We start from the raw sequence: 21,737 nt of genomic DNA on the forward strand, positions 1-21,737 counted from the left end.
ATTTGTGCAAGCTGGTAAGAATGACATGTTTGGTTACCTTCTAGTCAATGACAGTCCTGAAATGAAGTGCAAGAGATTTCTAATTAAGATAGGTTTTGCAATGTTTATATGCCTGCAACATGCCATCTCCATCCTCCACAGTATCCCAAAAAGAAATAAAACCTGCTTACTGGCAGTTGACACAGATAAAAAGGTTTTCAGCTGTATTTCAGTAACTCTTCAGTCTCAGACAACTCCTTGATTTCTTTGAGCCATCTTGCACTCCATCTGAAATATCAGATCAGGACACTGCAATTTTTTGTAGCCATGTCTGCAGCTTTTGCCATGGTAAAGGCAGGACTTGGTAGTAAAAAAGTTTGAGGAGGAAGCAATACAAATAATTTCAAACCTCTGATTTTCCAACTGTTTGGGTTTTGAGCCTCCCTGCCATCTACTGTGTTGGCAAAGTTTTTACAATTCCCCCCATAACATTTGTCACCCTTTATTTCTTGAATCTAATGCCTCCAGGGACTTTTAAGGAACATTAGTTGTCACCCCCACCCCATACCACTCTTCTTTATGGTCACTATTACAAGTGAATGGTGGGCAAACAACAATTATGGCACAGTAAGTTAAAATAATGTATTTTATTGCCAAGTAGCATTTAGGCTAACATAGTAATGGGTTTTTCAGATAACCAAAATGGACATTTCTTTCAGATAATAATCTCTACTGTAATTCTGAATCCCAGGAAGGTAGCAGGTAATCCATACTCTACATTTCCTGAGGAGTCCCTTTTTACTTGCCTCATTCTCCTTACAGCATTCATTTAAAATCACTTCAAATCCAGGAAATCATAACTCCTATTTCAAAAGTTGAGAAAAAGGGACATCTCAATCTTCCATTTAAATCTTTATTGTAGCACTGTGACATCTCAGCCTTCCAACTTTGGAACATGAAGACAAAGCTTGCAAACAAATCCAAAGCACTGAACTTTCAACTTGTATTTATTTCGGGTTTTCAAAGAAAGTAATTTTATACCAGTAACTTCAAAAAATTAAGTCAAATATAAAACTTTCAACAAATGACTTAAGAATAAGTGTTTTAGAACAACTTTACTTTGCTCACTTCATTATGCGGCAGATATTGTACAAAATTGCCACAGAAACAGTGGTTTGAAGTCTACTTATGCATCTTACACATTTTTAGGTGAAATCCAAGCATTGAATACTCAGCGCACTTTTCACATGTTAAACAATATAGATAGGTAAGAGCACAGCCCAAATGCCAAACTATCTGCTTATTTTACACACAATTTTAAAAGCACTTCATGAAGTTGCATGAATTCCAGCTGACATAACAATTCATTTCAAAAGATGCTTATTGCAGAGTAATGTTTTTTCAAATAAATTTACAAGAAACAGTATTATCCTTAGGGCTGTGGGAAATGACTAGCATATCGAAGCTTATGTCTTGGTTCCAGTGATGTCAATAGGATTTTTGCCACTGACCTCACTGATGCAAAGATTTCTTTTATCCACTCATTTTTCTGCTCGATAAAAGGTGTAAAGGCCAGGTCAGATTTACAAAATAGGCACACATGCAATATGAAGATGAATTATCACAGATACCAAAGCTACAGCCTTTAGTACTATTCCATATGAAAGTCACAGATACATTGCAGCAAAAGTAAAGCAGAACACTACTGTTAAACTTTGCTGAGTTCATTCTTAAGGTTGTTTACCGTGTTCTGGAAAGAAAGACAAGAATACATTCTTTTTGGTATTACTTTCCTGGGTGAATGTATGGTACCATGTTTTTAACCAAATTATTAACATGTTTTTCAAAATCAGTGTTTCTGTACGTGTGACTTGCTTCGTAACTTCAGATACGCTCCAACAGCCATGATTCAGGTATGTTTAACACACAGATCTATAAAAGTGTTTTAATATTCGTGTAGTTAAGAGGTTTAGGGATGAGAATTATTGATTTCTCAGTATGAAGAGACTCAGTAAGAATTATTAGTCTGACACTGAGAAGCTGAAGATTACCTGGATTTTCTTATGAAAAAGCAGTGGCAGAATACTTGACTGTTGAAGTGCATCTCGCCAAGGTCCACATTTTTATGTTAAAGCCACAAATGATACAAATTCCAAAGAGCAGAGCTAAATATAATGCTATTAAAAACTTTCAAGTTTTACATTTCTAATCAAAGGTGCAAATGTGAAGTTTTAGCTATGCTCGTGTAAAACTGTGTGAAAAGCTTATAGGCTTCAGCTTTATTCTATTTATTATCAACTAAATCACACTGGTTTTCTGTAACATCAGGTCTACCTGTGGTACACCAACTGTGCATGCTCCAGTGTATGTGCCTCCAACTGTATACTCTCACTGGATGTGTGTGACAGGTCCTGTCCAGAACGCACCTTTGCAGTATAACCATGTACTTTCTCCCTACCAGGCGTTAGTAGCTCAAAAACAGTGCTATATTAACACAGCTCTGAGTTTTAAAACCAGAATTAGCCTTTGTCTGACCACACTGAGCTGGCACTTGCCTGCAAGAACTGGAATAGATACACTCCTGAGAATGAAGGGATTGAAGAAATATATTCCTGGAAAGATGCTGAGCAACTTATTTCTACAGCTGAACTTAGCAAAGCAGTACACCTTGTAGAATCAAACACAAACTTGCCTAAGAAATAATGGCAATATAAGCTATGTTAATTTATTTTTAATTTCTGTTCACAAAAAGTTAAACAACAAAGATAAAACCAATATAAACCACTACATGCAAATTAAAAGCCTGAGCACACTTGAGCATTGAGAATCCTTCTGGTAACCGTTTTATCTGAAGCAAATACCTTTTTCAAATGCTTAGAAACATGTAACACTGTTTTTTTTTTTTTATGTGAAATAATAAGCTCCTAAAAAAATAGGTAGTAACAGCATGCATTTTAACTTTCAAAACATTTTGGTGGACAGATATGTTCTGTAAGTTTGCTGCTCGTGCTTTCATGTTTCCTAAGCTGCTCAAGATGAAATGTAGCCACAGAATGCTTCACAGCTAAGGCTCCGGGTTGTGTGATAACTGTAAGTGAATGGATAATTGCTTTTAATTTTCTTGGCACCAAATCTCACACTACACTGTAGTGACCTGACTGAAGAATAAATCAACAACTGCTGACAAGTCTGCTGCTAGATCTCTTTCTTCATTACACTAAGCCCCTTTTAGCCGCAGCCCCTGATGCTGTACAGGGGACTCACCTCTAGTGCTGCATGTGGCCAGGCACAAGAAACTAGAAACAGAGTGCATCAGTGTCAGTATTACTAAAGTTATTAATTCAACAAAACTTATCTGCAAAAGTGGACAGATATTACTCAAATCCAGAGTTGTAACACTTCTGATCAGACCTACGATCTCTCCCAGAGAGCTACACGTCTGCCTTAACTCATCACCTGGAAACAATTTACTCCCTGTGAGACCACTTTGGTGTCTTTCACTGTTTAAATCAGCATCCATCCCATTTTGTTTCTGGCAACCAAAGTTTAGACATATGGTCTTAGAAATTTTACAAATATTGTTCCAAATTCATAACATAATTAAACCAAACTTCACACGTCACCTTAAGCTTGCACAGTACAGAAAAAGATTATAAACCCCCAATAAAATCATGCAACCCCCCCAGAAGACCTAACATATCTAAATACAAATTAAAAGAAATAAAACACCAAAATAATATATAACATCTGATTTTGTTCAAGGACTTGAATAACAAATGACTAGTAATAGTTTTGTTGTTATTTTGTTTTGCTTTTTTTTTTGTTGTTGAGGTTTTTTATTATTTTGTTTCTTTTTTTACACATCAAATTTGAGATAAAGCAAAATGTCTTAATTCCCCACCTTCCCCAAATCCTGATTCTTCAGATGCCAAAGGAAGTCTGTGCTCTTAATGGGCATTTAGTGTACATATTCCTACTTAGACTAAATTTTATATTTCCTTCCAGAGTAACTCAATTTCTCAAATTTATCACATTAATACTGAAGTGATAAATAAAATACGAAAACACTTCAATGACAATCCCATTAGTGTTTTTTAACACAGATTATTTATGGTTCATTTTAAGCTGTGTTAGATTTATCAAAATAAATCTCTCAGATTTATCATTGTTCTTACTACCCCCAAAAATATATTTGATTACCAGTTCCCTCACTTCAAAGGCATCAGTGGAAGTCTTACATCATTCTGACAGCACATTAGATAAAAAGTTGCACCAAGCCCAGGTTTAGAAAGGCATATTACTGTTAGGTATTATGCAGTTAAATAAACTGTAAAAATGCATAACTTTCTGAAGAATCACAATCAACTTAAATTTAGATGTTAAATAATGAATATGCTGAACAATGGATCATTTGACAGATAATCAAAAAGCTGCTCAAACAATAACTTAGTATCTTCACCTCTAAGCTTCTGTATCATAATTCTGTATCAAATACTTCAGTCCTGGACATCAAAGTAGTCAATCACTGGCTCTTCTTTTAATGGCTTGGATAAACCACTGTTTCCACTACTCCTGAAATTGTAAGAATATTAGATGTTACTCACACACATGAAAAACACAATACAGTGTAAACCGAAATCACCAACTCCCCTAATGTCTCAGTGTGCACATGCACTGGTAAATGGCATGCATTTCTAAATTATGTAATAATAGAAGCACTTTTATAGATCCAGAAAGCCTTTGTTAACTGATTTTTGGAAAAAACATATACGTTATTAAATGAATATACACATCAATGTGTGGCTCAATTGATACAATGTGGTTTGGGGTTTTACCAGAAAATGTAATTTACTGGCAATACTTACTATAAAAATGATACTATACTGAAGACTAAACATTCAACATGCCTTTTTAAAAGAAAGACCAAAAAAACCCCAAACTGTTCTAGTGAGCTGATGATCAAATATGTTTGCTTTTTAAAGCAAGAGTAAAAAAAATATATGGTAATACCAAATCCAAACACTTTCCATAAGGCAGTATGAGATCTTCCAGAACATTCTGTTGAATGAAGCACTTAAAATAAATCTCACTTATAGCACTTAAAAATAAATAGCTAGCGCACCTTTTTTTTTAATTTTGCCACATAACCCCCTTTTGTTAAGAGCCACTGAAGACAGGAATCCCACACAAGTAAGCGAAATAAAGAAACCTTTTTAAAATTCACATAGAGTTACACTGTAAGCAATCATTCTAGACGTGTTCTGCTCTGGATGCTTAGCTCTGAAACAATTTTCTTAGAACAGCCTACTTTGCATTCCAGCAGCACCTTAAAACACCCAATTACTGCCCCTTTCTGCAAATGGTACTTCACAGAACATGATTGCAAATGCTAATCTAGAAATAACTTGGGGGAAAAAAGTTCTGATAGGTAAACCTGAACAAAGAATAAGCCACTCATTAACAAAAATTCTAACTACGAGATGACTGCGGGTACATGAAGCTGGCAGGTCATATGAAATGAAGACTGTTCTATTAGACTATTCACCAAGAAGTCTTATATATCCCATCTTCAGTAGTTTTCACTATCTGAGAATAACTGTACTTCACCTTTAGCCAACTGTGTAGTCATATTTAGCATTTACTGCGTGTCCAAACAGAACATTTTATGCCAGTAATGCACTACTCTTCTACACAGAAAATGTCAAGGTTAAAAACATCCCAAAACCTCCAAACCAGCCATCTAATCCCAACCATCTAATGTTTATTAAAAAAAGGAAAAAAAGGTGCCTGGTATTTGTTACATTACAACTCCTATATCATGTAGTCAAGCCTACATTTTCTTAGCACCTCATTTCAGGTTTACTTCTGTGGAAAGAAAATTTTAGTGCAGGCTGCAAAGCTGCAAAGCTCTGTGTGGGCTGGGAATGAAGGAAACAGGGAGTATAAAGTTGAAGGTCAGAAACACTCTTCTCAGGTAACTCAGCACAAAGTCGAAGAATCCTTACTTATCTGTTTGTTTGTAATGAGGAATAGGAGGTGGAGGCCTGCTCTGCATTTCTTTATCTAGCACGGAAGTTAAGGTACTGCTTGGACAAATGGATTTCCCTCTAGAGAACAACAACAAAAAAAGGTTATTTTACTCATTAAGAAATCATATTAAGAAGTTAGGGCAAAAGAATTACATTTTTAAGTAGCAGTTCTGGTGTCATAGTTCATACTTATATACTTGAATCATCTATTCAAATATTTAATTTTTCAACCATGAAGACCAATAGCATGCAGAGTCCATTTTCATTATCAAGAACAAGACGTCCAGAATTTTACATGTCTCTTGGTCACTGCCTATAGAAGATGCAGAATAGATTTGAGTATTATGCCCAGATTCCTTCCTTTCTCTACGTGAAGTGCACAACATGGTCAACTGTTAAAATACCAAAAATGCAATACTCACATCCTAGGGCAACATATGTATGTTCTTCAACAGAGAGATACAAGATCAGAAGCAATGACTTAATAGCTTAACCTGGCATAATGTGAACACAATTTGCCGCAGCTTCCCATGTTACCTAATGTTTTGGAAACATCTTCTTAAACTCTGTTGGTAAGTCATATTAAACTTGAGAAATCACTCTACACTCAAAATAGCCTTGCTAAGCAGCACTCTCCCAGGAACAATGCAGCAATACAGCCTCTTCCTTGTCAGCTAGCCCACGTGAACAAGATCAGAAAAATAACATAATGGATTAGGAGAAAAAAAATCAGGTCCTCCTGCCCTTCTCACTAGTTACCATTTATTATGTGATCACAACCACAACATATAGCATCCTGTTTGTGCTTGTCCCATCAGCAATGCAAGGGCCACCCAGTGGCTGTGAGGCAGGGCAGCATTTTCCCCAAAAAAGGAGGACAGTGTACTTCAGCATGTATGTACGCTTTAGGCATATATTAGCTGTGAATCACACTCAACTTCAGTATGGCAGTCCATGCCCAAACACTGCACTGGCTGGAGAAAGAGGAAGGATATTAAACCAAACCAAACAAACACAAGCAAAAACAAAAAAACCCCCAACAAACAACAAACTAACCACAACCAAAAAGAAAAACAATAGAAAAATTGTTCCCAAAAGATATTCAATTAATAAGAAAAACCACGACTAAAGAATTACCAAATTCACAGTATCTGCAATATGCTGTGGAGATGTCTTAAACTTTCCTACAAATTTGTAAGCCACTTTCAAGAGTGAGTGTGCTTTATTTAACTTCCAGTCAATGTTAAGATTTAAACGTAAGACTGAAAAACCTTCCACTGTCAGCATCTTTTCCATTGACAGTTTCTCTTTCATCTTCTCTGGGGAATAATAAGATGATTAATTAAAATTTGTAAATCTTGTCGTGGTAATTTCATAGAATCAGAATATTAAGGTTGAAAAAGACATTTAAGATCATCAAGTCCAACCTTTAACTCTCCTCTACCATGTTCACCCAAAAAACATATCCTCAAGCACCACATCTATACAACTTTAGAACACACCAAGGGATGGTGAGTCAACCACCTCCCTGTGCAGCATGTTCCAGTGCCTGATGACCCTGTCAGAGAAAACATTTTTCCTTATGTCCAACCTAAACCTCTCCTGGTGTAGCTGCAGGCCATTCCCTCTTGTCCTACCACTATTTATTTGCGAGAAAGACCTGCACCTACCTCTCCACAATGTCCTTTCAGGTAGTTGTAGAGGGTGATAAGTTCTCTCCTCAGCCTCCTTTTAGACTAAACAGCCCCAGTTCCCTCAGCTGCTCTCCTAAGGCTTGTTCTCTAGGCCTTTCACCAGCCTAGTTGCTCCGCTCTGCACTCACTGCAGCACCTCCATGTCTTTCTTGTATTGAGGTGCCCAAAACGTAACACAGTACACAGTACTTGAGGTGGTCTTACCTTTCTTGCACTTTCTTCTAAACCCATGCGACTGACATTTTAAGACCAAACTTCACCTGATAAACTGGATTGCTTTCCTATTTGCATCTGAACGACTTATATTGGATATTAGGAAACATTTCTTCACTTAAAGGGTTGCCAAGCACTGGAAGAGGCTGCCCACAGAAACAGTTGAGTGACCATCCATGTAGGTATTGAAAAGTCATGTAGATATGGTGCCTAGGGACATGGTTTAGTGGTAGAATTGGGTGGTGTTACGTCCAAGGACTCAAAGATCTTAAGGGTTTGTTCAAACTTAAATGATTCTATATAAATTACTAAAGAATGTTTCCTTATTGTTTATTAATCCTTTAGACCATGAAATTCTCTGTGTTTATTAATCACATTAAATTCCTACTTTCAAGTTCATCTTGTTCCTTTCAAAATCACATGCTGAATAGCAAAATATGCTGTGAAACAATGGCAGCAGTATACTGTTATAATTCCAGAAATGTGCATGTCTTGAGTTCCATGCTTTGACAAATAATTAATATTTTTCCCTACCTTCCTTAGAGTTCTAAGCAGTAGACGGTACACAGATGAATACCAGTTCTACTTAAAAAACCTATGTTTCTTATTTCCATAATATTTGTCTTATTTCTATCATGTCTTGTTTCCATCTGTTATGAAAATATAATGGCCAATTCCTGTGATATTGTGGCAACAGATTAAAAACTCTACAACATTTTCAAGGTAAGTTACAAGTACACTAAAATATTAAGTGATGATCCCTAACCCCATTTCAGTTTTGTACTGAGTATTGACCATTTGTTCAAATGAAATCTTCAAAACTGCAGAATCTTGCAAACATAGGTCACCAAATCAAAAAGTGTTCCCAACTCCCTCACACTGGAAGTGTCCAACATTTGGGAAAAAAAAAAGTTACTTGCCACTGACCATAATTTTTTCAAAATCATATGAAGTTTTTATTTACAGTCTAACAGCAAGTATATTAGTGTCCTACCAAATAAGAACAAGTAATTTTCCCCTTCTTGTATAAAACAGGGAAAAACTCCTCCTCTCCTTTAACTCCAAACCTGGCACATAAAATCAAATGCTCACACTTTAATTTCAGTTGCCTCTCAACTGTAGAGCTCTACTTGAAAAACTAAACAAGGACAAAGGTAGATGGGAGAATACTTTTTTGTCTTCTTTCCTTTTTATAGTGTGATGCAAAAACATGGAAACCCAACTGACTGGAGGTAAACAGGAAAAAAAAAAAGGCTTAGAAAGGCCTTCACCAAATAAAGTGTCTGTCTTTACTCCAAAACATCAGGCTACATCTCATTTGTGTAGCAAAAAAGGAAAATAGATGAGAGTTCTGGAATGCACGAAAATGTAACATTTGAAAGAACACATGTGCATTTATTTCTACAATTAGCTAAAGAAAACTTACTAGAAAACAGAATGTTCCCACATTCCAAGGGCAGTTCTGCTCTGCAGTGAAATGTTCCCAGGATGCAGAGGGTTAATATATCAAACCTTAAAAAATGAGGAGGGATCAAAGCATTGTGGATAGAGGAGATACTGGAACTAAATCTGCTTTGGTCACCATCAAGGTCTAAGCCCTGTTTTTGCTTTGACTAGATTCAGTGTCCTTCCAAAAAAAAAAACCAAGATATATACACAGGCTGTCCAGCCTGACAAAAAATGTCAAATCACACTCAAGCAAAACGTACACCACTTCCTGGGTACCTTGGTAACACACAGAGCAACACTAGACCGGCTCCAATCTCCCAAAAATTCTGTGAATACTTCTACTCATTGGTTTAAAAAAACCAACACACCACCAACCAACCAAAACAGCCAACCATATCAAGTTCATCTGGAAGAAAAACAAACAACTGAATTCAACTAAATAGGTGTACAATGGAAATAAGATACCTTGACTAATTAATTACTAGAAAGAAGAAAGCAAGCAGACCCTCCCTTCCTGATAATGCAAATCACAGTTATCTATTATCAGTTGTAACAGGAATATGGAGATGAATCCAAAAGGCTCTGCAAGTACTCTGGACATTTTGATATTAAAGCTGCCATTCTTCATTCTATTAACTTATTCTCAAAGCAAGGAAAAAAGACAACTGCCTGCTCTGAGCAACAATGATGAAATGACGAATTTTTAGCAGCAGTCCAGGGAAAAAGAGAACATAAATAGCTATCTGCTGACTATAAGGTACTGTTAGTGCTGATAGGATGGCCTGTTGTATAAAACTGAACTGTGGAAATCAGGACTCAAACTAACCTTGTCCTTAAAGAGTGGTCAATTTTCACAACTCCAGGATGGATCAACATTGCTCTGCTTTGGTATGAACTACTACAAAATCCTTTGCCCACTAATCTGTCCGGGACTGACTGCATGTAGCCTTGCAATAATGATCCATCAGGTTTGAGACAGAGCAGCTTATCCTGAGAAGTGTCTCCAAAAGCTGATATAGTTTGAGTGGAATAATGAGGTAAGTGGCTCTCAAACAATCTTCTTATTATCTAGAATTAACATATTGTGTCATAAGCTGTCAAGAGGAAACATACTATTCTCAGGGCAAACCACATCAAGATTGAAGGAAAAATACTGAGAGATGCAGAAGTATATGTAGCTCCTTTCTGGAGCAGGGCTGCTGTTAAAATCAACTTGGCTGGTGACCTGTAGCATTATTTGTGCTTAAACTGCTCAAAAAGCCTCGGAGGTTAGAGGTGTTGAGATGGAGACACTGGAAAAGGCCTTCCTGATTGCAAAGGGATTGGGTAGCAAGTTAGCTTTTTCCTCACGGTCGAGAAGAAAATTCCTAGAAAGGCAGAATAAAGTCCTTAAAGCGAAAGAGTTCCTTCAGGAAGTCACCTGAACTTCTGTTAAACTGGCAGTGAACTTATTACAGACAGAAAAGACTGTGGAGACAGTTAATTTTTTACATAAAATGAATTTGTACCTTGACATCAAGGTACTGAAATGTGCCCATTTAAAGAAACCAAAGAATAATTATATTTCCTCAGAGCTTATAATTTCTTTTCAACCCTGCCACTGGGATGTAAAGTTTTTGCCTCCTGTGATACAACTGCCATGATATGATTAAGGGTGCTCCATATAGTTACAGAGGTTTTAAGTTCATAGACTCATCACAGAATCATGTAATGGTTTGAGTTGGAAGGCACCCTAAAGATCACCTAATTCCAATCCCCCTGCATGGGCAGGGACACTTCCCACTAGATCAGATTGCACAGAGCCCCATTCAGTCTGCCTTGAACACTTCCAGGGATGGGGCTTCCACAACTTCCACTGGGCAAACTGTTCCAGTGTCTCACCACCCTCACAGGAAAGAATTTCTTCCTAATGTCTAATCTAAATCTCCCGTCTTCCAGTTTTGATCCATTACCTCTTGTCCTCTCACTACAAACCTTTGTAAAAAGCCCCTCCCCAGCTTTCCTGTAGGTCCCCTCCAGGTGCTGGAAGGCCACTAAGAGGTCTCCCCAAAGCCTTCTCTTCTCCAGGCTGAACAGGCCCAATTCTCTCAGCCTGCCCTCACACGAGAGGTGCTACAGCCCTTGGATCATCCTTGTGGCCATTCTTTGGACTTTCTCCATGAGCTACATGTCCTTCCTCTGCTGGGAGCTTCAGAATTGGATACAGTACTCCAGGTGGGGTCTCAAGAGAGCAGAGTAGAGGGGGAGAATCACCTCCTTTGACCTACTGGCCACGCTTCTTTTGATGCAGCCCAGGACACAGTTGGTTTTCTGGGCTGCAAGTGCACATTGCTGGCTCATGTTGAGCTTCTTGTCCACCATCACTCCCAAGTTCTTCAGCTTGGGACTGTTTTTGATCCACTCACCACCCAGCCTGTATTTTTGTTTGGGATTGCCCTGACCCATGTGCAGGACCTTGCACTTGGCCAGGTGAACATCATGCAGTTTGCACAAACTCTCCTCTCCAGCCTGTCAAGGTCCCTCTGGATGGCATCCCTTCCCTCCAGCGTGTCAACTCCACCACACACTTTGGTGTCATCAGCAAAGTTGCTTCTCTGATGATTTACTTGAGTAATGGAAATACAAGCCCATTAAATTATCAATTTAAAAACTGGTTTAAGAAAAAAATTCCACTGGAAGTTACTCCCTGTTGCAAAATGCACCGTAAATAAACTCATTTGAATGCTAAAAACATCAAATTATGTAAGCTATAGTTAATAAATTTGAAAGCAATAATGAATTACGTACTTCACTGCAGTGATAACAACATTACGCTTTGGTTCGTTGTCATAGCTCACACTTTCAATGCCATAAACCTGAGCTAATTCATGGATGATCCTGCGGTGATCTCTGTTCATTGGTGGGTAACAATGGCTCTTCTTTGTATGCTTGCCCTGAATTCAAGAGAAAAGGTAAAAAAAGAAAAAAAAAAAAGAAAAAAAAAAAGGTGAGGTAAGTTTTCCTTCAAGGGGGCCAAAGAGGAGAAAAAAGAAAGTGCTTCTGCCTCTAAAAATTAGTACCACAAATTACCAACACTGCAGTAATGAGAGAAAACCCACCTAAAAATGTCTATTTATTGCCCAAAAATTCAAGTATGTGTTCTCTCTGTTTGCATCACCTCAAAGTATACATACACAATACATGCATCTTTAAAGTCTGAAATAGAAATGCTGAATTTATCCATTCTACTTATGTCCCAAAAAAGCAATCTAAAACAACTTTTTCTGAATTTTTATTTTTTAGAATGATCTGCCAATTTTGAATCGGATCGGTTTTTATTTTTCAGACTGGCTTTGCAAGGCACATACTGCAGACAACTATGAAGGTGTGAGATTTACTTATTGCTTCCCTCTACAGAAGAAGCTATTTATCCGCAAAATTTGCCATGTAATTACATCAATAGACTTTTTATTAAATAAAAATGGTAGTTCTAATTTCAATTAAAAAAGACTGACAATCTTGATTCAACACTGATTGCTATATAAACAGTAAAAGAACAAACACAAAAGCAGGACCCCACGAGCCCTGTCCTAACAGGCTGGGTGACTTTGTAACAGCAAATGCAGATGAAACACTCAGTACTTCAGTCTGCTTCAGGGGCTCAAGACACTTCTTCAGCTTTTGCCTTGGTTGTCATCAATGATATCTTTTAGGCCTTTGGGTTTTCAGACCCAAGGGGTCCAAAGGGAAGACAAGCTACCAGTACTAGAATAAGAGTCAGGGATTTTGAGAGAAATCCAACCTAACCAAGGCTTCTGAGACTGCAGGCAGCACATTTAAGAGCACTGAGAGATCAGCACAATGTCCCACACTATCATCTCTGGAAGACTGTACAGAGTGGGGTAGAAACCCAATGACTAGAGAAAGGTAACTGATGAAACTATGTAAAAAAAAAAAGTAAAAAGAAAGAAAAGCAACTTAAGAACTACAGACTTGAACAGCTACACTTCTAAGTCTGTGGAAAAATCATAGAGCAAGTGCTTTCAGAAGCACTTGAAGGAGGTCCTTGAGAGTAATCAATGTGGATTTACAAAAGGTCAGTCATCTAAGTTAATGTAAAGATGACTACATATAATAGAGCAAGATACATATCAGAGGTACATTGTACCTACCCTGTAAATAGAAGGTTAATATCCGTCTTTTCTTAGATTGTAAAATAGTTAAGTTATGAACAGTAACTGGACTAGAAACTGCAGTCGATCATTTTGTAAAATCTTCAGGGTAATCGCATGCTATCAGGATACAAACTTTACTTAGAAATAAACAGTAATAAACCTCCCGCCTATTACAAAACTTTCAGCATACAGAAAAGCATTCGAAAACTCTACAGATTCTATACCTATTTATGATGACTAGTATCACTTGCTTAAAGAAGTACTGATGGATCTATGCTCAGAAAGATCAGAATTTCTGCCTGTATGCAGGCAGAGTTGGATGACATAAGCATTTCTTGTCTTGTCTGCTTACATGTGCCAATGGTGACAACTCTGCTATGCTAGATGAGTACATACTGACATGTCTAAGGAAACAGATGTTCCTGAGGCAAGCAAAGTCAGAATGATACAGCTGAACCATATAACTGCTAAAACTTCTAAGTATGCTTTTTATTACTCATTTATTCAGTTAAGCTGAAGTTGGTATCTTCAAAGGCACAGTGCAAAAAAAGAAAAAAAGTCAAAGTGAAACATGTAAACTTAAGTAACTAGTATGAAAGACATAGCAATATATAGGCAAAACTACCTGAATGCTTGATAGACTAGCATGCAAAATACTTTCAATACAAGTAAGTAAAGCTCTACATCTAGAAACAAAAGAAAATAAGCCACATCTTTAGTCAGAAAGGATTTAGGAGTAATGACAAACAACCGAACAAAGATTCAAGCATAATGAGGACTTGGGGATCATGGCAAAACAACAACTGAAAACTATCTCCTTGCATGATGCCATGTCAAACATTAATCCAATCTTTGGCTACATAAAAAGGGGGAGTTGACTTGGGTCACTGATAACACTTGCCAGGCAGAAACATGCCCAAGACAACAAAAATACCTGTAAGTTGCAAGATGAAACATGATTTTTACAAAGGAGAAGAGAAAGCCTTGAGACTTCCAGAAATAAAAAGGTACAGTAAGAAGAACTGAGTAGATGAGCAGCTTAACATTACAGTACAAGGAACATGTTCCTTTTTACATCATCCATGCCACCATTTTGAAGGAAAAGAAAGTCAAAGCATGGCCTCCACACATGCTGTCACTCCAGCTACAGAATGGTCAGCTTCACCTCAATCCCTGGGAAATGGATGGAGCAGCTCATTCTGGAACCCACCTCCAGGTACAGGAAGGACAAGAAACTCCTCAAGAGTAGTCAGCATGGCTTCACCAAGGCTTCAACGACCTTGATAAACTTCTGCAATGACCTGATGTGGCTGGGAGATAAAAGGAGAGCACTGGCCAGTCTGCCAGGCCTTCGGTAAGGCCTCTGACACTGTCTGCTGTAGGAGCCTCACAGCCCCTTAAGCTGGTGCTGTAGGGACTGTGTGAGCAGACACTGAGGTGGACTGAAAAGTGGCTGAATGGCCGGGCCCAAAGAGGTGAGGAGCAGTGCAGAATCTAGCTGGAGGCTGGTAACTAGCAGTGTATGCTGGGGGGAGAGAAGAGGGACAGCATACTGGGTCCAGTCCTGTTCAACACCTTTATAACCTTCATTTCACATTCTTCGTTAGTGATTGGGATGATGGGACAGAGTGTACCCTCAGCAAGTTTTGCCAATGACACAAAGTTGAGGGGAGTGGCTAACAGGCCAGAGGGGTGTCTTCTCATCCATCGCAAGCCTGGCAGGCTGGTGAAATGAGACAAGAAGAACCCTGGAAAGTTCAGCAAGAAGTTTGAAGTCCTGCAACTGGTGAAGAACAACTCCAGGCACCAGTATATCCTGGAAATCAGCCAGCAGAAAGCAGCTTGGCAGAGAAGGACCTAGGAGTCTTGGTGGACACCAAGTCGGACATGAGCCAGTGATATACTCCTGTGGCAAGGAAGGCTAGTGGGTATCCTGGTCTGCATTAGGCAAAGTATTGCTAGCAAGTTGAGGGAGGTGATTAAGTGACTGGAGCATTCTCCTACAAGGAAAGGCTGAGAGAGCTGGGGCAGTTCAATTAGGAGTAGAGAAGGCTCAGGGGTGGTACTATCTATATCTATACATTCCTGAAAGGAGGGTGTAAAGATGACAAAGCCATGCTATTTTCCATGCTGCACAGTGACAAAGAGACCATCAGTACAAAATGAAACATAGGAGGTTCCCTCTGAACATCAGGAAACAGGTTGCCCAGGGAGGTTGTGGCCTCTCTGTCCCTGGATATACAGAAAAGCCATCTAAACATGGTCATAGACAACTGGCTCTAGGTGGCCTGCATGAGCAGGGAGGTTGTGTAAGATGACCTCCAAAAGAGCCTTCTAATCTCAAACATATTAATAATTAATATAAGCGTATACATTGGTACACGCAACTATATATATAAAAATACATGTGTATACACACTTGTGTATATGTGTGTATAATGAAGGCAGTATATAAAGGCATATGTAAAATAGGATATCCACAGGCAATGTAACATCAGAACAATGAGCAAGTTATTTTTAGCTGATAACAACTGCTATATGCATCTATTACCAAGTGTCTGAAGTTAGAGGAGCTGGAATAAAATTAGACACAGATGGTGCCCTTAATAGACTTTCATTCCAATGTGGAAAACAATGGGCAAGAACATCAGACAGACATGCAAGCAAAAAGATTGCTTAAGAAACATCATATATAAAAAAGAATGGGCTAGAGGAAAGGAAATGAACGCTTTCTATGGAAGGTTAACTCTTTCTTGAGCAAAGGGCAACTGAGGATAGAATACCTGGTTGACACTGTTCTTTGAACCACATATACTGGGTCAGGCATGGTGCAGCAGCAAGCCAGGAGTATGCTAACCTGACAAGCCTGAAGGCAGATGCTTTCACTGAAAAATCTGATTGTGTTTGTGTTATCAACCTCTCTAGGTATCTTGGAGTCTGAAAAACAACTGTGACTTAACCCAAGTTTTCTTATATACTAGGACTACCTCACACACTGGCAAATGTAGTAAGGTATCCACAAATTTGAGAGCAAGTTCCACTACAGGGATCAGAAGAACCTAGACTTTCCTCCTCCAAGTCTGAATATATACACCATCTTCTATGATTAATACTTTATTGATGGAGATCCAAAAATTAATGATAATGCACTGATGCATTAAAGTCTAACACTAGTTCAAATCTTTAAACAAAGCTTAGCTGTTCCCAAAAGGATCCTGAAATACTAGGTCTCCTAAAACTTTTGTTCTATTTATAATTAAAATGTGCCCTTTTTTTGGAGCCCAAACAGATCTAGTGCCAACTCGTAACTATTAGCATTAACATTAGTAACATCCATCTCCCCCCAAACTAAACAAAAAGGTTTCTTATAAGAAGTCATACAGAATAGCTGAATACTGACCTTATTCACAGCTTCCACAAGCATTCTCATTTCTTTCTCAATGTCACTGACAAATTTTAAATCCTTCCTGCAAGAACAACATTCTGGGTAAATGAGGCAAGAGAGTCTACAATATCTACACATTTTGTAACATTATTTTCAAGAACAAAATTTAAAAACTCAGTTGACTGAAGCAAAAGCAGGAGAGATAGCACACATTTTTATTTATATACTACACTTATATTTTAAGATTTTATTATGTCATCATTATTACAAAAATAATTTTCCCTTCAAGACTTGGAACCCAGCATAAAATTCTGTGACCCAACTCTACTCTCTGACAATACAATTCCACATTTTCAAATAGGTAACACAGATTTTAAGTTGCCATTTCAGTGTTTTTAAATGACTTGTCATTCAAGCAACTCATCTACTTGGAATACATGATTAGACATAAAAATGCACGGAGTAAGGAGAATAGAATTCTTTTCTAAGACAGAGGAAAAGTGCACCAACTTTGGCCTTCAATTCGTTCAGCATAAAAAAATAACAAAAGGAGCAAAAGGCTACTTGCAAGCAAAGTGTTCTTGATATAAGATCTTTATTTTATTTTTTTTTTAACTTGCTTGATCATGGTAGGTCAAGCCTTTCACATCAGGAAGAGCTTTACGCTCTGTTCTTAAATAAGCAAGTAAACACATTCTGAAAGTTAGGTTACTATTTGTGAGGGCACCATGAGGAAAAAAAAGGCTACCTGGAGATTTCATATCTCAAAGCTGGTTAGTAGTAAATAACCTCGTTTCTTCAAAAACAGGCACCATTCTATACTGACACACCACCACTTTGCAAATGATGTCAAAATTTCATCAGTGACTTTTGTAGATGTTCTACCAAAGTTCTGGATGCTGAAGTGAATGTATGATCAAAAGACCCAGTGGTCTTGAACAAACATGCAAAATGGAGTAGCTAGGCTATCAACATGACTCCATCACTGGTATGATGGACTCAGTCCATCACTGGAAAACTTTTGATGTTTTGTAACAGTGCAGAGAGATGGCATGTAGTTATCAGAACATCTGAATCTTCAGTGGAGAAAAGTATTACCTTGGGAAAATTACAAAAAGGACTTGGCCTTGTAAAGTTAAAAAGAAGAAAGTCTCTAGACACCTAGGCTACGAAATACAGAGTCAGCCCATGTGGTATGAGGCTTTGGAAAGATTATTACAGCAATAATCTCAGGTTCAAATGAAAAATAAAAACAAACAAACAAAACCCCCACAAAAAAAATCCAACCAAAAACGCTGATCCCTTCAGGATGAACTTAACTCCAGTGAGTAAGAAGGGAAGTACTACATGGAATGCCAGTCATAAACTCCCAAATTTTAAGGTGAGGAGATTACGGGAGGTAAGAAACAATTGGAACTAACCAATGACAGAGTCCACAAGCTCCTGATGTGCAGTACTTAAAAACCTACTGAGGAATCAGCTCACAGACAGAGGGATATATTAAAAAAGAAATGAATCGACCCTTCAGGAGCCTGAAAAAACAGAGTTATCAACTGGAAGTCACTAGAGAAATCAACCAGGTGGGAGTTCTTTCAGAGATGTGTAGAATGTCCCTCAGCTTCAAGCAACCCCAAGATAGTAAAGAATTAAGTACTCAAATAGAAAGACAAAACAGAAAGCATACTATGCCAGAGACAGGGCTGGGGTGGGTGGCAGTGGCAGCAGAAATTAACTAAGAGAACGGTATTTCCCTGTAGGAAAAGGTGAGATGGATTGGAGTAGATAAACTGTAGAGAAACTAATTTGATGGGCAACATCCCTAGTTCCAATGGCTCTCTAAATGAGTAGAAGCAGGACCTTATTCCCTTTTGCTTGTAACAGACTAAACAATAGCAGTTGTGACAACCTATGTGTGTTCAAAGGTGAGGTAAGTTTCATGGGCACTTTGTACCTCCAGAATCTTTCACACAGATGAACTTCATGGAAGAACACCTGATGATCTGAGTGAGCCTCAAGCTACAGACTGTTCTGACAGGAACAACAAAGGGAAGACCAATGCAGATGGTGGGACAGACAGAACAATTGTTTTTTGCTCAGAATCATCAAGAAGATTCTGAGGAAGCATAATTTGCATTGCTGAATCTTCATGGATATGGTGGACTTCTGTATTCCTTAATTTGGAAGTCTCCTTTAAAATAGGTACCCTTAACAAACATCTGGATTGCCCTAGAGAGTCCTGGATACATCAGTAAACAGCTGAGGCAATCCAAAAGGAAAATGCAACTTCTGTATCTACATGTTCAGAGTGAAGAATAGTACTTCAGGCTCTTTACTCCTCTGCCACTAAGGCTGACAATGCACAACTAAGACTTTATTTACAGTATCAAACTTCCCTTTAAGATCACCAGATGAAATAGTAAAGAAAAAACAGTCTCTTTTCAACACTGCACAGTCTTCCCTCTCCAAATCTTGTGAGCAAACTTCATCAGACTGCCATGATAAAAGAGCAGAGTGTCAGGTCAATATGCAAGGAAGAATACTCTTTATTCCTAGTTACAGTGAAGCATGAACACACACTTCACTGAAGGGCAAAAAAAAAACAACCTGTGGTTGCCAAGAAACACTGGCAAGCTCAACTGTCAGCAACGGTCTTGAAAAGCCAAGGGTAACAGAAACTATCCATTAAGATGAGGAAGAAAATGAACCTGCTTTAAATCATTTCACAATATTAAAAAAAATAATACTACAGGTTCAGTAGTCTCTTTATGATCCTGATCAGATACCTGGGTGAGAAGGGACAGTAAGAATGGGCTGCTGCTCATTTTCTCACCTGTACTTGCCTCTGGTTCTAGTCTTGCAGTTTCAGGTTGCTAGTTTTGGTGTCTCCTCAGCTTGCTCATTTCCTGTTTAGGGAATTTCATTTGCGTTTGTCCTGAGCTGGAATTTGCTTGTATGTTAACAAAATAACCAATGTGCAATTCATACTGCCCTATCAAAACCAAATGGAGTGTTTCCATATCCCAGGATTGATGAGTATCTATTACCTGACTGAAGTATTTTCTTCAGTATTTTTAATTCTTTTGGGTTACCCATCTGAGCTTTTACAATAAGTTTTCCAAGTTTTGCCAAGTGTGTTGTTTTGTTGTTTTATTTTAAATGGAATTTTGTTACTGCTTACTAGCAGAGAAATTATTATTTGCACACAGTTCTTTCAGTTAAGCTGTTTATGACTTGCTATGGTCAAATAACCAGGTAACTGCTCATTGTGAGCTCCAATGTTCTAACCTGCAATAGACACTGGAAAATAATATACAGTAAAGAAATGAAGTGGTTCTTAGATTAAACACATCTGATCTGACAGTGGGTATACTGAAATTCTGCACTGTGTCTATATGCAGGGTACATTAGGCTTCTCCTCACCTCCTTGCATTGCATGTAAGCAAGAGTAGGCTTACTGCCTTTTCAGCTCCTCTCAATCACATTCATTAATAAGAATGTTCCTCATTGCTTGGCTTTTCACTGTAGTTCTTTCTGTATATTTGTTGCTTTCCATGGATTTTGATGCCATTCCAAAAAACCTCCTTCTTTTTGCAACACTTGCCAATGTAAGATGTTGCCTCTAGGTGATGGATATTCCAGGCTTGCAGTTTGCCAGTCAAGTGCTTGAGAAACTGCTCTCACTGCTCCTTCCTTCAGGCTTCAGTTCCTGTTTAAGAAAGCTACAAAGGTATCCTACCCCTAAATTGTATGCTGCTCCTGTTGCCAGATCACACACAGAAGTGCTTGCCTCTGCCCTCCTTCTCTACAACAGCACATGGAGGGTTAACTCTTGGAAGGACTGGCTAAGAAAATGCCTAAGAAGGATCCATCTCCCTCTGTGTCTTTCTAGATGTAAACATTTGATCCAAGATTTCCCTGGTCCATACAGCTGCTGTGTGGTCTTGCACAACCAATGACAAAATAAGAAAATTCTCTTTTCTGTAGATTAATGTGGCCAGATATTCCAGATGTCCTCCTCTCCTTCTCCAGTAGCCTTAACTCATCAAATAGCAGCCTTAGCACCATCCTTGTCAAACTGGTTGTTAATACTTGTGCCAGTCTACCCTCCAACTTCATGTGAATGGGCCAACTTCAGCATTTGCTTGCTCTCTGTGTCCGTTTCTGAAGCATCTTAGAAATGTCAGTGCTGAAGGGTCCACCCAGCGGATCTGTACCCCCTGATCTGTGCTGGTATAGTCATCTCCATGCTGGAAGTTGGATTCCCCTTGGCAGCAGGATAACGTCCTCATGCAAAGCTGAATGGTGTAGAGACTTTTCTTCTGACTCCTTTTACACTTCAAGATCAGCATGCAGTACCATTACCATGCTATTCCTGGTGATCCCTTCTCCTGTCACTCTCCTACAAAGGAGAAATATTCTGCTGGCATGCTTCCACTTACTCATCTTCCTGTTACCTGGAGTTGTACTGCATCTTGGAGCTTTAGGGTTCTGTAATTAAAGATTACAGCTCAAAATCAGGAGTTTTCTCACAGCTTTCTCAAATTGTAGATGTGCATTTTTTCAGCCCTTGACAATGCTTCACAGGTCAATGGATTGTCTAAATAAGACAATAACACAGCATCCTACTCATGGGTTTTGGCAGCTGCCTTCTTCTTGAGGCATTGACCCTGAATGCACAGGAAGGCAACTATCATATTTCTCATCATTCTGAGATCCCATACATAGAAGTATAACTTATATATCCACATATACATATATGTGGAAAACCACAAGCCCTGAACTCTTTCATTACTGGAGTGACCTGCTCAAGCAAGAATAACTGTATCTGTCAAAA

General features: G+C 38.4%; 1 protein-coding gene across 8 annotated transcripts in view; it reads right to left on the reverse strand.

Moving 5' to 3' along the window:
* Positions 1 to 21,737, reverse strand: part of NFX1 (nuclear transcription factor, X-box binding 1) — a 90,762-nt gene that overhangs the window by 10,431 nt on the left and 58,594 nt on the right. For 3 of the 8 annotated variants that reach the window (XM_051609733.1, XM_051609732.1, XM_051609728.1), the window contains exons 21-24: positions 16,919 to 16,985; positions 12,152 to 12,297; positions 5,985 to 6,086; positions 608 to 4,551 (exon numbers count right to left, since the gene is read on the reverse strand). In XM_051609733.1, coding sequence (XP_051465693.1) covers positions 4,476 to 4,551; positions 5,985 to 6,086; positions 12,152 to 12,297; positions 16,919 to 16,985 — 391 coding nt within the window. In that variant the 3' untranslated portion in view covers positions 608 to 4,475. Of the gene's footprint in view, positions 1 to 607; positions 4,552 to 5,984; positions 6,087 to 12,151; positions 12,298 to 16,918; positions 16,986 to 19,733; positions 19,807 to 20,284; positions 21,392 to 21,737 lie in introns of those variants that run through there. The other 5 variants (XM_051609731.1, XM_051609730.1, XM_051609729.1 and 2 more) reach the window with 4 other exon arrangements.

The sequence above is a fragment of the Apus apus genome, chromosome 2, assembly GCF_020740795.1.
Source record: "Apus apus isolate bApuApu2 chromosome 2, bApuApu2.pri.cur, whole genome shotgun sequence".
NCBI classification, from domain to species: domain Eukaryota; kingdom Metazoa; phylum Chordata; class Aves; order Apodiformes; family Apodidae; genus Apus; species Apus apus.